The following is a 17,327-nucleotide window of genomic DNA, read 5'->3' as shown; positions in this document are numbered from 1 at the left end:
TTAACAGCCTACTTAGCAGGAGTAAATGCTCTGTATTAAGCTGCCTGTCACAAACTGTTTGAACTGTATTATGCAACAGAAGTTTTTGATAACTCTTTTTTTCCTTTGTGTTTTCTGAAATGGAAAAGGTGAAGAACCAGAATGGTTTTCATCATGTGTGGGGGGATGATGATGGTGTTTTAATGTCCCACAGAAATTGGAGCTGGGGTGGGAGGAGAAACCTTCCTTTGGTCCATTAAGAATGTGACCAAAGTACCAAATGCTAGTTTTCATGAATGAAAGGAACATAACCATCCCTTTACTTCTCTGTACTAATACTCCTCCAAACCCCCCTTTCAGGCACTTTAAATGTATTTTGTTTTTTGTCTATGTTAACCTCCACTAGAATTTCATTAAAAATGTTGTTTTTCACTTAAAACCAAGGTGGTTGTAACAGAATTTTCCTGCAACAGGATACAGTGGTAGTTTCAAAATAAATATCAAAAGGTTAGCAACAGTTTTGTGTTAAAACTGACCTTCAGTGAGCATTTTTGGTTTTGCCAGATCAGTGGTTTTAAAAAAGAAGAGTCATCAGAAAAATCAACCAGCTTCATTACTTTTTGGCTACTGTTAGTTTGAAACATTGCAGTACCTTTGTCATGGGGTTTATTGAAATACAACCACTTTGGAGGTCAACAGCTTCATTGAAGCCAAGATTTTTTTGTCCCACATTTCCATGATTCTGTGACCTGACTTCCTGCTGGGTAGGGCTTGCTTTTGCCAGTGGATCTATTGAAACCGCATCCTGTCCTGAGTCCTCATGGATGTGGCTTTGTGCCGAAGTGCTGTTCAGCAAGGATCAGAGATGTGGGGTTGAACTCAAGTCACAAGGTAGAAGAAAAGTCCTCCTTCCCTCCTACCACAGTGGCCTTGCAAGGATGGAGAGGGTTGATGTGTTCTGGCTCTCTAACTCTCGGATTTCAGCAGGGGCCCAGGCTCCCCTAAGGTGCCAGAAAAGTCTTGTGTTTGATACCAGGAAGAATTGGCTTTTGGATTTGCCTTTGCTTTTACCAAATCTATGTCCATTTTGCAACCTTGTTGGTGTTGGTTGTGTTGTCCTGTCAGCTCTACAGAAATATTTCCCAGCTGATCACACTCTGCTGCCTTCCTGGAAGGCAAACCTCCTCCCTTTCCCCCACTCAGCAGCAAAGACATAGTCTTTTTGCTTCTATTGGCAATTTTGAATGGAATTAGCAGAGTAGTTGTGTGATAAAAAAAAATAAATAATAATAATAAAAAAAAAATCCTTACCTTGTTCAGTCATGTGGTTGGGATCTATGGTTTTGAGGGAGACATGAGAGAACTTCCCAAGAATAAAATTCCTTGCCCTTTAAACCTAAGCATCAACAAACATTGCAGGGGATGGGAGATGATGCGATTTGTATAATCAGATATCACACTTGGCATGACTGGGGGAAAAATAGCTCTCCAGCTGGCTGTGGGCTTTGGAAAAGATGTATCATAATTTATCACATGAGAGAGATTTGTATAATTTTCCTGCCGATCAAAACATTTCCCTCTCTCCACACGTTTTCCTTTCAGTGACAAGCGTGGAAAAGAGTCTTAGCCAGCACATTCTGTAGAAAAGCCAGATGATGATTTTTGAAAGCTTAATGCTTATTGTTCAACTATTATTTTTCTATCCTGGGTGGCCTGGCATTGTCCAGATACCTTGTGATATGTCTTTCAAGTTGAGCATTTGAAAGACACTGTGGGAGGGAGGGAACAAAACATTTCTTTATATGCATTTTCTCTATGCAATGTCATTTTAAATATAACATTGTAAGAAAAAAGGGAATATTGAGCCTTTGGTATTCCTTTAGTAAAGTGGAAGAAAGTAGCCTCTCTTGTTAGAGGGTTTCTTTATTGATATTTATTCTAGATATATTAGATATATTCTAGATATATAGATATATTATTATCTATATTTATTCTTTATCCTCTGGTGTTTTCAAGCTGTCAGCTCATGTGTGTTACTAGAACACTCTGTTCCCCCAGTGGCTACAGGGCACAGGTTGAAGTTTGTAAAATCAATCCCAAAACAGTTCCCAAGCTCTCAGTCTTCTGGGATTGTTTTTTAATCTTTCCACAGTCTCAGAAAACAGTAGGTTGTTAGAATAAGTACTGGGATGACATTTACTGTTGTTTGTAGTTGATGTTGTGCAATTGATTGCAATGAATCAGGACATCTCGTGATGTGGTGACAGCTGGAAGTCTGTGTGTGCTCTAATTTATTAGTGCTCTTTGTGGGAGCTGACTGGTTGGCTGCTGTTTCTGGTGATGTTATTTTTAATTATCATTGTAAATGGTCTAGGACCTGTGTGTCTGAAGCATTTCCTCCTTGGGCCGTGTTGCCCGGGAACATATGAAGCTGATCTGGGCACAGGAGCTCCTCTTGGGAGGAGAGGTGGAAGTGCAGGTCACAGAGTGAACCTCCTTTGAGCTCCTGTTTGTGCTGGCCCATGGTGTGAAAGAGGGATTATCAGTGTTCTGTGTACATCTTTCTCAAAGACTTTCTGGTTAATACTGTACAATGTTTTATGTAACAATGAACAGAATTGTTCTGAACTAGTAGTGGCTATTTAAACTACTTTAGAGATATTAAGGTATAATGATTATGTCATGTTGTATAATTGTATTGTTAGGGATAGGTTAGTGCCTGCAGGCTTGCAGAGGCAACTGTAATGAAGCTATGGTTTCTCTTACTGCTGTGTTTTTACTGCATCTAATTAAAAGCAAAGCTGTTATGGTCGAGTGTAATTGTGTTCCTCCTGCATTCAGAGATGTAACAAATTCATTGAGGTGATGAAGATGCTGTTAGATATGAACTGGAGAATTCTTAGATTATTTTTGTAACTCTGTTTTTACTTTCTTTTCCCTTTTAGTGTATAACTCAGCTGAGCAACTCTTTCACCTCAATTTCAGAGGACTGTCATTTTCTTTTCAGTTAGACTCCTGGACTGAAACCCCGAAGTACGAGGTCAGCAATCATTCTTAGTTTATGGATGGTCTCTTTGCCTCTGTGGTATTTGCAAGTATCACCTACATTGTGTCTGTTGTCTTTTGCAAATGAAAGCCAGTAATTTGGAAGGAATTGAACTTCTCAGTTGTGTTCTTATTAATGCTATGTAACCATCTCAAAGTTAAAAATTTACTTCCTGTTGACAAAAGGCATATGCTTAGGGGTTTTGCTTGCATCATGAACTGGGACTAGCAATTCTGTTGGTGAAAGGAGTCTTCTAAAAATATCAGTGCTGTCTATGCAAATACATAAATATTAAGCAATCTACTGGGAGGCTGTTCTTTTATCAGATATTTTTGAATCCCATCAAAGTGATTATGCAACTAAAGTAGGATAGACTTCATAAAATACATTTTCATCTTAAGTGTCCTTCAGTATGAGTGCTTTTAGCAAGCCAAATGAATGAGTTTTATTTGTAATGCCTGTTTGCATATTCACCAAATGTTTGGATGAGTTACTGAATAATTAAATGCATTACTGCATTCTCTGAAATCTTTGGAAATCCCCATCTAAAGTGGAAACAGGATCAGGTCCTCTGTGGTTTCCTTCTGTACTAACAAAAATCTATGTGTAACTTGTTTTGTGTGGGGATGGAAATGCTCTCAGTTGTATAATCTGCATTTACCAGTTAAAAAGTATTAAAATAAAGGAGCAAATAAAGAGCCAAAACAAAGAAGAAATCAACCAACATGATGACACGTGTTCTTTGTCATGTGATTTAGTGCTTATGGTTGACATGTTACAGTGGGTAACCAGAGGAAGTTATTGTTTAGCAGTAGTGAAGGGCAGCTGGGTTTCAGATTGGAAGGTGAATAGAAACCTAATAAACTAAACAAAAAGAATGCCCCAACAAAGAATGGTTTATTTTCATGTAAGAGTTCCCAGGGCATTGATGAATGAAATAGCCAAACTGCTGAGGAAGTCAATTGTTTTATCAAAGATTTGAAAAGATCATAAAATACCTCAAGTTGGAAGGAACCTGTAGGGATCACTGAGACCAGGTCCCTGCTCCTTGCAGGACTACCTAAAAGATGTTAAAATAGAGCTGTTAGAACAGTGGAGAAAGTAATTTTGCATTCTCAATAGTGTCTCATTCAGTTGTTCTAGTGAGGTTAGTAAAATGTTCTTTGCACAGAGTGTAATACCAAAGTCTCCCTAGGAACAGGTAGGATTGTTTTGAAAACAGAGTAGTGTGAAACAGTCCACAGGGAAGACAAGTAATCTTGTCTCTAAATAATTTTAGAGAGGAACATTAGAAAAGATGGCAGAGTGAAGTTGAATTTGAATGTGTCAAAATCTGGCAAGTTCAGGGAAGATCATATAGGAATGCTAAGCTACTTAGCAAAGCAGTGCAACCTTCTGCTTATGGAAATAGAAATACTATGAAGAAAAGTTTAGAGTTTATTGTATAGCTGGAAACAAGTTGCAAGTGAGGAGAACATGAAATCCTTTTCTTACTTTAGTAATCTGAAGCCTGACTACTTAAGAAGCAAAAAGTATTAATGTTCTAGGCAAATTCAGGTAGAGAATTGAAAATGGGGCATCTCTAGATTTTCTAGTTAGGGGTGGTAATCTTCTTAAAACCTACAGCAGTAAAAGTCATTGTTCTAGGTTAATTTTTTTCCAAAGAATTTTGTGTGTTTGTGTTTACCTTATGTGATGTCCTGCTAAAGTAGACCAGGTAATAGTTTGCATATTGTGCATCTTGTTTTTGTTGGCTGCTTGTGACAAAGATAGGGTTTTTTCTGTCTGGTGACAGCAAAGTATGTTATTGGTCTTGAATGTCCTGTCACATTCAGAATTGAAAGAAATTCCTTCTTCTAGTGCAGTAAGAGTCAATCTGACTTCCTTAGCATGCTTTCTACTTGATGAGAGCATTCAAATCCCTGTCAAAACAGCATGTGTAAGAATGTGGTGATTAGGAGAGCAAAAAATCTATTTAATGCACAAGTTTCTGTTCATCAGATAAGGCATCTTTGAAACCAGCAAAAATGTTAAAAGGCTGAAATTAATGCATTGGGAGACAAAAACCAGAAGTTTTCCTTTAAGACAGATGATTTCTTAGACCTTTAATACAGCGTATCAGTACAAATACTTGGAAATTGCTAGCTGCCAGTGATCAAACCAAGGAAAAACTTGAATTCTCAGTACACACGATGGCTGATTGTCAGAGTAATGGCATCTTTTGATGAATAAACATAGTGAGTGTTTCACCCCTGCTCAGGAACCCAGGAGTGGTGGAATATAAAGAAACACCACCTTGAAGGCTGGGTTTTACTGTTATTTTGTCCCCTTGTCTTCTGTTGGAGACTTGAATTGGTAAGCATCTCTAAAGCAGTTTCTGAGCTTAAGCTGAAGTGTCTGCTGTGTTGTGTAAGAAGAATGATTTTGTGTTTCCACAGCCTAACTTTGCCCACGGTCTGGCCTCTCTGCAAATTCCACATGGCGCGACTGTGAAACGCATGTACATCTACAATGGAAACAGTCTGCAGGACACCAAGTATGTACAGCTGCTCGTGCTCTTTCCATCATTTTAGTGCTTTGCCATTGCTAAATAGAATCATGTGTTTTCTTAGTTCAGTTTGGGTCTTCTATTAATTTAGTAATGTGCAGAATGCTTTTAGATACCAACCGCCGTCAGATTTCTGTAGGTGTTGTCCTCAGACCTTGTAATCAAATGTTGGTTTGATTTATGTTGCTGTTGAGCTGTATGAGCTTGGTTCAGCTGCAGTAGGCAAGTTCAATTGACCTGAAAATGAATTAATTTAAGCAGGGAACACTGAATTTAGTAACACATGTTTAGGCTATTCTTCCTGTAGATTTTGTTTGTGCTGATGACCTCTTCCTAAGCAGATCAAATTTGGTGTAGGCAGTCAGTAAGCTTGCAGCATATTGATAATATGTATATCCTATTATGGCATATATATGGGTCCTATCAAGGGTCTTAAACTCCCTTGCTAAACAAAATTAATAAAATATGCCATATGCATAATCTACCATATGTTCAATGTATTTGCAGATACCTGACTGAGCTTACTGTCTTAAAAGCCAGGCTGGATGGGGCTTTGAGTAACCTAGCCTAGTGGAAGGAGTCCCTGCCCATGGCAGAGGGGCTGGAATTAGGTGATCTTTAAGGTTCCTTCCAAGCCAAACCGTTGTAGGATTCTGAGATAACTAATCTTAGAAATACCCAAACTGAAAAACCGGTATTTTGCAGAGACAGTGGAGTTTTAAGGCCAGGAGATAAACACATCCTTGGATTACTTCTCAGAAGGGAGGGAGGCTTGTTTATGCAGACATTGTCTCTTAATTAGAAAGAAGTGCTCTTGAGAAAAGTGCTGTTGTCTGTGCCCATCTGTGACATGGTGAGCTTTAGTGAAAGCGCTGATTGTTGCATGGGGCTCTGTGGTGTGTCTGAGAGAGAGCTCAAAGCCCAACTTTTAGCTTGTCATTCACCCAGAGGAGGAACGTAAGAAGAGGGAACTTTAGGGAGCAAGGTGATACACAGAAAATATGTCTTTCCATTAAAAATATCTCACTTGGGACTGTAACTATTTTTTAAAATAATACTGTTGTTGAATTAAATTGAGAACTTTCCCAGTAAAGCAGCACAGTTGCCTTTGGTGTACCTGCACAAACTGATTTCATGTTCTGGCCTATGCAGTACCTTCCCAAGAGTAGCGAGAGCCTCACGGAGAAGGCTCTTCTGCTGCATTTGGGTGATAGGCCTAGTTCAAGGACTTAGTTAGCTCTAAAAACTCCACAACTTCCATTTTCCCTTAGAGAACTCTGAGCTGACGTGTCCTCATAGCAGATATGCAAAGGCTAGGTACAGTTTCTGTAATTCCTTAATTCCTGGAGTCTTTGAAGCTTGCTGTTTTTTTCATCAATGGTAAAGATCTTGCATTTGGGTTCTGTCTTGTTCCTCTTCCTTTTCCTCCACACTTTCTGATCCTTTTGTTTAATACAACTTTTAATCTTCGGTCTCAGTTACATGTAGCTTTGTTAAAATTAATGTGCTCTGTTCCAGTGAACTGATACCAGCTTGTTACAGGAAAATTTGAAGGTGAAGCAAATCCTGTGCACATTTTGTATGATTGGTTTCAGGGCTCCCTTGATGCCTCTCAGCTGTTTCCTTGGGAATGTGTATGCTGAGAATGTTGATGTTCTGCGAGATGGAACTGGACCCTCAGGTTTACGGCTTCGCCTACTCACTGCAGGTATTGGAGACACTCAGAACATCACCCTGGTTGTTCTCAGAAAAGGAGGGGTAAAGCTTTGTAAACTAAGCACAGGTTATTTCTGATGATTTAATAATGATTTCAAAGTGTTCTATCTACCTTGTTTTGAACTATTGCAAACAAAACCCAGTTAAATCCTTTTGAAGATGAACCTGCCTGCTGCTGCATTTTCCTAACCCTGGAGAAATCACCGAGAACTGGAATCCTCATGTTCCAAGTCCTTAGAATCTGTTTACAGAAATGGAATTTGCTTCCAGGTGTATGTATAGAAGAAAACAGATCACTGTTCTCAGTACATCACTAAAAAATGATTACAAACCAAGAAACCTTGTGAATGTGTACATTTTCTGAGATTCCAGGGAGCTGTATGATGTTGATATTTTTGTGATTACATCTGGAAGACTTTTAAAAATGCCAGCAAGTGATTATGTTAATGCTGCAGCCTTAAACTGCACTTTGAATTCAGTTCTGTTTTCATTTACAGTAGGAGACAGTGGTGAAAGTAAAGAGATGCTGATGAGTCCTCCCTCTAGGTGCTTTCAGAGATGGGAGGGCGCTTAGAAATAAGGGAAAGATAAAAGAGCTGCAAAGGAGTCTTGTTCAGTCACCGTAACTTGAGACTTGACAATGTTTTTAATAAAAAAATACTGAGATGTTTTAAAAAATTTTGATTAGGAGACTCAGCTTTTGACCTGTCCTGATTGCTAGCTCTGTATATTGAGGAAACACTTGGAATACATTCACAATATGCAAAAGTTTAAAAAAAAATATTATAGATGAAGAATAAAAAATTACCAGAAAAAAAGGAGCAGGTATTTTCAAGCCACTTTGCTTCTCTTATTACAGAGGAAAATAAGGCACAGAGGTACAGAGCCTCTATACAGTATATACTGGGGAAAGAGTTAGCTATAGCATCATAATTATGTAAATGATTTTGAGAAATTGGACATTTAGAGTGTCAAGTTTTGTTAAAAAGTTTTGTTGTGGCTTAAAGGAAATGTCAATGTATAAAATAATTATTAAAATATTACTGATGTTCAGACAAACTTGCAGAGAGGCAATCTGGACATGTGCTGTTCTTGCAAAGTTTGTAGAAACTCTTGTAAAACATATTACACATTTCTCTGCTTATGTATTAATTTGAAGATATTTAAGAAATCAAGGATGACCAAACTGGATTTTTCTGATTTATTTTAGTGGGTAACTGGCTACATAAATAATGCATAGTGAGGAAAGCAAAGCATCCTGTGTTTTGCAGTAACTGCTGCATATGTGTGCTTGCATTCTCGTAAATGTAAGATGCTGCATTCCTGCAAGCAAATGGGCTCACCAACTGCAGCATCTTTCCATTTCCTAACATCTGGTAGCATGTCAGCAATTCATCTGTGTAACGGCTATTCAATGAGATCTGGTTTTAATGTTGTTTGCACAGGGATGTACTTGCTATTGATTTAGTAAGTTATGGGAATCTTGAGTAAAGAATGTGTATTTTGTGATACAGTTAATGTGGGTGAGGGATTTTATTTTGTGCACTTGACGTTTTTAGGTGGAGGTAAATCTCTAGCTGATGAAGTAGAGTATTCTAGGGGTTGAAATAATTCCTGGTATTTACTGCAAATAGCCAGCTGATCAAATTGAGATGGGCTGGGGAACCAAGACAAGTCCATGTGAATGGCAAGGAAGTGAAGGTAGTATGGCTGAAATTGGAGTTTAAAATGGGGAACTGTGCAACAGTCAGCACATGCACAGCTCTGATAAGAAATGTTTACACCCTTGCAAAGTAAATGGTCAAATTTAGTTTGGCACTGTTGTCTGAGGAATGCAGGTGTTTGGTTTGTGATAAATAAAGGAATGCTAGCCTTTTGGTGTTGATTTACTGATGTATTCTGTGATCAGGAAGGATGCATGTAGAGTTGTTTTCCATTCCTCAGGCTGTGGCCCAGGTGTTTTAGCCGATGCCAAGATGCGGGTATTTGAACGCTGTGTGTACTTCGGTGATTCCTGCCAGGATGTGCTCAGCACCTTGGGCTCTCCACACAAAGTCTTCTACAAGTCGGAAGACAAGGTGAGGGAATTCATTCAGGCACAGACTTTGTTCAGTGGTGTCTCAGTCTCATCATGGTGCTTGTGTTTGGCAAGGCCAGTGAAGTTGAACTGCCATGTAGCACAAATTACAAGTGCTCAACAAATTACTTCACATAATAGACTGGGCTGAACCATTATATAATAGGTTTTAAGAAGCTTTTTTAAAATCTAAATTCATGCAAATCTGTTTATACATTTATTAAAATAATCAAATTGCGTAATGTTAGCTGATTTAATAAATGTTGCAAATGAGAGCACTTTTATATCCAAATGTACCTTAGCAAGTGTGTACTGCCTATTTTTTTTCACTTATAATGTATGTAAAATAACCTCAGCATATACTTTGATCTTTTCCTAATGTTTTTACACAGCATCATGTCAGTAAGCCTTTTAATTCTGATAACTGAAAAAGCTGATGTGTCACTCTGCTGCTGTAAGCAGGTGATGGTCCTGTCATGAAGCACACTATCTTACACAGTTAAACAAAGTCTTCAAATGAGATTATAGCAATTTGTTTGAATGTAGAGACGCTATTAAAGGCATTCATCTTCGAGCATTATTGAATGCATCTGAAAAGTGTGTTTCTTGCAGATGAAAATCCATTCGCCCTCGCCCCATAAGCAGGTCCCATCAAAGTGCAATGACTACTTCTTCAATTATTTCACACTTGGAGTGGTGAGTGGAAAGCCTCCCTAAACAATTCATGTAAACTTTTGATTTAGTTACACAGCAATCTTTTCAGGAGGCTAAAGACTGTGGGAAATGAGAGGCTGCAGAACTCGTGATTGCTGCCTTAGGAATCTCTGGATATGAAAAGCTACACTTGACTTTCCTTTAACACTTACACATTTAAATTAAATCAGCAGCATTTTATCTTCACCAGTGGATGGAGGGCTCTTTGCACTTTTGCAGTCTCTTAGATTCTCTCCTTTTTCTGTTGTGCCTGATGCATAGGTAACTAGTTCTTGTTCCTGAGATCCATGCTCCTGTCTCACAGAACTGAGGCAGGTGTGCCATAACATCACTTGTGAAAGTTTGTTGAGCTGTGGGGTGTAGTTAAATCTTCATGTTCCTTCTTGCAGCTGTTTTGCTTTAGTCTACATTATTGTAAATAATATGCAGAAAAACAAGACCTCCTTAGAAAACTTGCCAACATTAGCAAATGAAGCTGCAGTTGTGATTGAGTGCTGGAGGAAATGTGTTATTTGAATTTACAAATAGTCTTATTTTTAAATACTGCTTTTCATACTTTGATTCAGTTCCAGAGAGATAAATACGTCACTCTATACAGGTGCTATTTTAAGTAATCCAGGGTTAGTTTGGGGAAAGCCACTTTCTTCTATCCAAATTGCTTCATCTGTCTTTTTTGTCTTCAACAGGATATTCTATTTGATGCAAACACTCACAAGGTGAAAAAATTTGTCCTGCATACAAATTATCCTGGTCATTACAACTTCAACATGTGAGTGTGCAGAACTTATCTATTAAGGAGTACATGAAAACAACTGAAAAGGAAATCTTATGATCTCTTATAGAATTACAATAATTTTTCATAAGTCTCTTTGGTGTATCTAGTAACCTGTGGAGGTTTCAGACTTCATTACTAACATTGTTTTAGTAGTATTGGTAGTATTTTCCTTTTATTTTTAAATGCCTTTATATGTACTGGCAAGGATGTCTTAAAGCAGTGAATGAGGTAAGATAGTTCTTGGTCCAGGTATGATGTGCAAACTCCTGATAGAGTCAAACTTTGTATTAGCAAGGGTGCCAATTTAATCGTAGGTATGTTGCTGATGTTTCCCTAACGTGATTTCTGTCAGTGATAAAAAAAATTCATGCTTCTGAACATGTTTTCAATACTTTCTAAGTGTAAACTCTTTAGAGGAGGAGTATGAGTTAGTGATTGAATGTCTGATTAAAGCAGTTAGTGACAGAGAAATCTGTAGGTCTATTTCATAGCTAAATATTTCTCCATTCACTCTGTGTAACAATAGAGTAATTTGTGCTGAAGAACATCTTGTGTCCTCTAGAAAATGGTATTAGGACATTCCCAGGCTGCTGCCTTTTTTGATGTGGAAAATTTAAGTGAGAACTTAATCTGCTATCATAGATTCTCACTTTCATTTTATTATTGATGTGACTTTTCCCTAAAGGGATTATTAAGAGCTGTAAGTCTGTGGCTGTGCAGTTTATCTTGGCTTCTCTGTTTTCTAATAGCTTTACGATTTGACTTTCTAGTTACCATCGCTGTGAATTCAAGATTCCACTCATCATTAAGAGAGGTGAGCATTTCCCTGTTGTCCTGCTTCAGGGGGCACAGAAAGCTCCAAGGGTAGCTGGGATTAGTTCTTGTCTCTAACTGTCCTGTGTTCTCAGAGCATGCTAACAGTGACTGTCATTGAGACAGAGAAGAAATGTTGGCATTAGGTTTCTATTTAAGTGGAAAAGACACTTCAGGGCAAGGTAGCAGTAATCTCTGATTTTACTTACACTACCTCTTCACTTATTTGGATCACAAATATTTAGCTGCAACGTCATAATACCCTGTAATGCTACTGCTCTGCTAAAGTCAAGTACCTTGTACCTGGAGGCTCAAAATCTGTTAGATAGTGTTAGTCTGAGCTCATCACCAGTCCACTGGTATTTAATATAGTCTGGTTTATCTGGGAATGAGAATAAGCATCCACAATATACTACAGACTAAGTCTGTCTGTGTTCACCTGAAAATCTCTACTTGAAAAAATAAATCTATAATCAGTAGTGCTGGTTTGGCAAAGTACTAAGATATTCTCAGCTCTGTGCATGTAACTAACCTCAGCAAAGTAGGGGAACCCTGTCTGAAGGTCACAGTGATTGAAGTAGACTTCAACATAAGAAAAAATGTGTACTGGGAAGGTATTTGGGTTATCCTGGGAATGCCAGATGCTGCCTAGGTTTTGGCCAGGGATGTTTTCCTCATTCTGATTGGTATTTACTGCAAGCACTTTGCTGTGTGAAGTGCAGTCCTCCTGTGGCTGTCACAGCAGTTTGAGCATATGGAGGATTAAAAACCTGGAAAAACAATGTTTGTATATATAGGCTTACATGAAAGTTGATTTGCACTTTAGCCAAGAGAATGAGCATGAAAATTCTTGCTTCTAAAATTATTTTCCCTTAGGTTATTGTACTTCAAAGCATTAATTTGTGATTAATTTAATTTACCTTAAGTAGCATTATGAATTTATTCTTAATGTGTCTGTTTTGTTTGTTTATTTGGCATTTCTAACCAAAATTTCTATTAGCTTTTCTGGCCTCTAGCTTATGTCCAGGACATGTAACACATTGTGAACAGATGTTATAACAGTTTTGAATAGCCCATCTTCTTCCCTCTAGTGGCAGTGCCTGATGCAGTTTTATTAGTTCCCTTTTGTGGTTCAAGTTCAGATGATAAATTAAGAGCCAGAGTTCAAGTTGCATAGACACTGAACTCTCAGCACAAAGAGAGCATGTTTAGAGAGCTAATAATACAGAGGAGCAAATGGTCTTACACTTGACTGAAGGCTATGTTTGATGTTTTCAGTGTCTAGGTCCATTGCCACTGCTTTGGGAATGTGCTTTCAGTGTGTAAGATATGTATGAAAGTACTTGAAACCACCAGCAAACAGTTTCTGTTTAAAGGCTGTAATTGTAAATGCAGTGCTGTCCTTTTATTATTTAATAGGTAGGCTGTGATTCTCAGCCATCTTTATTCTGGAAGAGCAGTATTTTTAACTGATTTCGGGCCTGCCAGCTCCTGAGTCTCCAGGTGTCAGTTTTAGCCAGCTTTCCTTCCAAGTGCAGTGGAGTGTTTTGGACTTAGTGAGTGGCACATCATGTTACCTCCTCAAGTGGCTGTGCTAGGACCGTTAGCTTAGTGCAAAGAGATGGAGATTCTTTTGCAGTGATGTTCTTCCATCTAAGATTAAAGCTTAAGCCTTTATAACCTTAAAGTTGGGACTTGCTGTAAATAGGGAGATTTGCTTTAATGCTTAACTGGTGTTTAGTCAGTGTTACTGACAATTCTGATTGCTAGTGAATGCTGGTAAATTTGTATATGTCCTGATCTAATGCTCCTGTGTCTCCTGCTATCTGAATGAACATGCCAGAATAAAGGATTATGTAGGGGACTGTTCAAGCTTAAGCTATAAAAAGCTTTTCTGTTTTCGCTTCATAGATAGTGCTGATTCACAGACAGAAACATGTACAACATACAGCAAGGTAAGCCTGTGCAGAACTGTTTACCTCATTTTCTTAAACCGTCTAAATGATTCATGCCAACTTTACAATACACTTCAAAGAAATTATGGCAGTGGTATCATGTTGTTTTAAAGTGGAACAGTAGAAGGCCAAAAGTTAGTGTATATCTTGTGTTTGAAATATTTTGGTGTGTTAAAAGGTTGAATTCATTCATAATAGCACACTTCAAGTAAACTAAATTACTACATTATGGCATGGCTTGCATTTATTTCAACACAGCTGCAGGTAGAAATAGTGAAATAAGTGATAGGGGAAAACAACAGCAGTGGTGGCTGAATGTTAGCTGGAGACATGTTCCTAAATATTTCTCACAGAGCTATTGTACTAAACATAGCTCTTGAAGACGTTTAACAAGAGTTCAATGCCCTTCCACTTTCTTCTGAAGGGCACCAGTAATGGGATGTTTCTTAGGCAGCAGCCTTTCAAAAATGTCACTGCCAGTGTGACACCACCTGATGCCAGCAGACTCCTTGAAGACTCTACAGCCTTACCACCTAAATGAGCTTCCCAGCTGGGCAGTTGCTGCTGTATATTTGACAGCTGCATTAAGTTGAAAAACTTCCCAAAAACTGTTCATTGGTGTCTCTGCAGCCAACATTCAGCCAGGGTCAGTGCTGCCCTTTTGGTTCCTGGGATGCTAAATGAGGGCTTTCCTTTAGCCCTCATTTGGGTCCCATACTGGGAAGAAAAATTTGATTCAGCAGTCTGGAAGATGCTATTCTAAGCCTTCTGATTTGAATTAACTCCCTTCAGTGCTTAGACTTACGTCAGTCTTGTATGTGAATCTGCAACTTCTTGGAGTCTGGTTAAAGCGAGAAAAACTGTTGGATGCTCCCAAGTCATTAAATAGTGCAGCTTTCCTCTTCTCCAATATTGTTGCCTAAATCAAGGAAAGACTTCTGGGAGAGGTAGCAGTGGGACTGTTTTTCCTCTCTGCTAAGGTTATGTAAGAGGATATTCTGTTGAAATTTCCCACAGCTGCTTTGGTCTCTGAGGTGCCCCTAAAATGCCACAAGACTTTCCAGCTACATTTTATACAGAAGACCCGTAGAAATTTTTATATGAATATTTCTAATTCCAAACTATTTTTAGACAAAAATGAGAATATACCTTAAGAGAATTTACTAGCCCTAGCAATGGATAGTTCCATTACTGAGTATTGTTCCAGTCACAAAATGCTACTGTAAATGCAACCTCAGGTTTATTCGACAAATAGGTTTGTCACAAACAAATGTGCACGGCACTCTTCCTAGATAAAAAGCAGAGTTTTCTTGTGCCTCATTTAACATAAATTCATTGATGTATTTACAGTGGGACAGTATTCAGGATCTACTGGGGCACCCTGTAGAGAAGCCAGTGGTACTTCACAGGTAAAAATCTCTCTTTATTTTGCTTGGCAAGGATTGGGCTGACAACAGAGGATGAGGAAGAGTGTTTATGGCACGGGATACTTTTGTACTGCTTTACTGGTTAAAGTTTCAGGTTTTTTTGGCCACTGACAATACAAGATAGCTGCTCTCAGAGGAAATAAACTGACATGCTGAGGGAAAGCATTTCCAAAATTCCTTGAAATGCAAAATCCAGAGAAGATCTCAGAGAAAATAGTGCATTATAAAGTCTCTTTCCTTATGAGTAATAAGTAGTGTAGAGCTTTTACCCTTTTTATAAATTATTTCAACAACATGACATTATATATCATGGCATATATAAATATATGGTAACATATATAACAGCAATCTGTCTGAAGAAGCTTGTCTTTTTTGAACATACATGGTTCTACAGTTCCTTTAGGCTGACTGAAGATAGAATGGCCCTTAAATTTGCTGTGTTTCTGCAGACATTGAGGTGGATAGTGGGTTAAATGGGCATTATCTGTTTGCAGAGTTACCATTTTATGATGTGAAACCATGATTTTTATCTCAGGACAAGTGTAAGTGATGGGTACTGTGCAAATACCACAGCAATTTCAGATAAATTAATGTATTTTTATCAGACTTTCACGTGATTTTGACTTTGATTTTTTTTTTCTTTTTTCCCCCCTCTTAATCATTGTGCCTTTTGTTCCCCTTTACTCCTGTGTTATGCCAGTGAGATGATTAGAGCAGAAGCCATGTGAATGAAGTAAAGCTAAGGTGAAATAGTGATGACATAGAGCCCTTCTATTTTTTCCATCTGTGTTGTAGAGAGTAGTTCAACCAGAGAGCGCTTTACTGAGCACATCTCAAATGGCTCAGACATGCAATTTGAAAAACTGACCAGTTTACAAGAAAGGACAAAAGGTAAATATTCATTAGGGTTTTTTTTTTGGCTGTAATCAAAAAATCATTGCAGTCAACAGGAATTGTCAATGTACAATCCAAAAATACCAGAAATAACTGGAAGACAATGGTATATACATGGTATATAGATCTTGAAAAATACTGTTTAATAAAACTTGGATTATTCTATTTCAGCATCATATAGGCTAATCTTGTTAACATGCTAAATCCAGTTGATTAATAGTATATAGTAAATATAAATAATAGACTGTGTATAGTAAATACATATGATAGAGGTTGAGACACAAAGGGAAGGATCTTGCACAAAAATAATGTGTAGTAAGTAACATGGTGCTTCTCCCTTCCTGTGTATCTGGGGTTTTTTAGGGTTCTTCCTGTTCAAGTTAAGTGCAGGAGAGTTTTCCTGTAGAGGTCACTCATGGCTTTTTGATTACTTTATTCCCAAGTGTTACTAATGGCTCTGCAGCATCAAGCAGAGTTTCCTTTGGCTCACTTGGGGTCTAGCAATGGTGTTGCATAATGTAGATTTCTTTTGATGAAAGCCATGATAAAGATGCTGTAATTCACCTTACATTACTAAGTAGTTATTCCTTCTTAAGATGTTCCTGATCCTCACATATCCATTTTAAAATTTTTTTCTCTTCTTTTCTGTTCAGGTCATCATCTCCGAACAACACTAACCCATTTGGGTCAACCTTTTGCTTTGGACTGCAGCGAATGATCTTTGAGGTTAGGAAAAAACCCCTTTTATTCTTGTCTGAGCATAGGAAGAAGAGGAATTTGCTATTACTTATGAATGGCTTCTTACTTCCTATCGCAATAAAAGCCTGTGCTTGGGAGTGGGATAATTTTAGTGCCTCTTGGCAGAAGGAGGAAACTTTGCAACCTCCTCTCTGAGGTTGTACATTTGTATGTTAAAGCTGAAACTTCAGGTTTGTCACCTGGAACTCATGCTAGCAGGATACATTCAGATACATTCACATGGCTGGTTGGAGCAGATGGTGTCCTGTCATGGAAATATAAGAGACTGTTTTTAGGAACCAGCCAAGAGCTTGTTGCTGTCATTTGTTGTTGGAATTTCTCTCTTCAGGCAGATCACTTCTGTATTCACCATTTTAATACTTCCGATTTTGTTTAGTGTAGCACTTCTTTTAATATCCCTTTTCCCTGCTGTGCTTTTGCAGGTGATGCAGAATAATCACATAGCTTCTGTTACTCTGTATGGCCCCACACGGCCCAGCAGCCAGTTGAGAACGTCGGACCTTCCCCAGTGAGCATCCCCTGCAAAGTCAGCTAATCTCAATGCTACAGAATTAGTACAGCGTGCCTTGATTTGCTGCCACTTATAATATGGAAAGCACGTTATGATTTTATTTTTTTTTTCAA

At 38.2% G+C, this 17,327-nt stretch overlaps 1 protein-coding gene across 16 annotated transcripts in view; it reads left to right on the top strand.

The window, feature by feature from the left end:
* PHAF1 (phagophore assembly factor 1) overlaps nucleotides 1-17,327 on the top strand; it is a 35,326-nt gene that overhangs the window by 14,446 nt on the left and 3,553 nt on the right. For 6 of the 16 annotated variants that reach the window (XR_015275272.1, XR_015275270.1, XR_015275271.1 and 3 more), the window contains 11 exons: nucleotides 2,925-3,019; nucleotides 5,464-5,561; nucleotides 7,169-7,281; nucleotides 9,234-9,367; nucleotides 9,979-10,062; nucleotides 10,767-10,849; nucleotides 11,626-11,669; nucleotides 13,580-13,623; nucleotides 14,974-15,032; nucleotides 16,598-16,670; nucleotides 17,126-17,211. Coding sequence is in view for 4 of the 16 variants with exons in the window: in XM_086847293.1 (XP_086703419.1) it covers nucleotides 2,925-3,019; nucleotides 5,464-5,561; nucleotides 7,169-7,281; nucleotides 9,234-9,367; nucleotides 9,979-10,062; nucleotides 10,767-10,849; nucleotides 11,626-11,669; nucleotides 13,580-13,623; nucleotides 14,974-15,032; nucleotides 16,598-16,670; nucleotides 17,126-17,211 (913 nt within the window). In the remaining 12 variants the exon portion in view is untranslated. Of the gene's footprint in view, nucleotides 1-2,924; nucleotides 3,020-5,463; nucleotides 5,562-7,168; nucleotides 7,282-9,233; nucleotides 9,368-9,978; nucleotides 10,063-10,766; nucleotides 10,850-11,625; nucleotides 11,670-13,579; nucleotides 13,624-14,973; nucleotides 15,033-15,750; nucleotides 15,942-16,597; nucleotides 16,671-17,125; nucleotides 17,324-17,327 lie in introns of those variants that run through there. The other 10 variants (XR_015275273.1, XR_015275274.1, XM_086847295.1 and 7 more) reach the window with 6 other exon arrangements.

Source organism: Cyanistes caeruleus, chromosome 12 (assembly GCF_971803275.1).
Source record: "Cyanistes caeruleus chromosome 12, bCyaCae1.hap1.1, whole genome shotgun sequence".
Classification (NCBI taxonomy): Eukaryota; Metazoa; Chordata; class Aves; order Passeriformes; family Paridae; genus Cyanistes; species Cyanistes caeruleus.
Note: the sequence above shows the minus strand (reverse complement) of the source record. Positions and strands in the feature narration are given on the sequence as shown.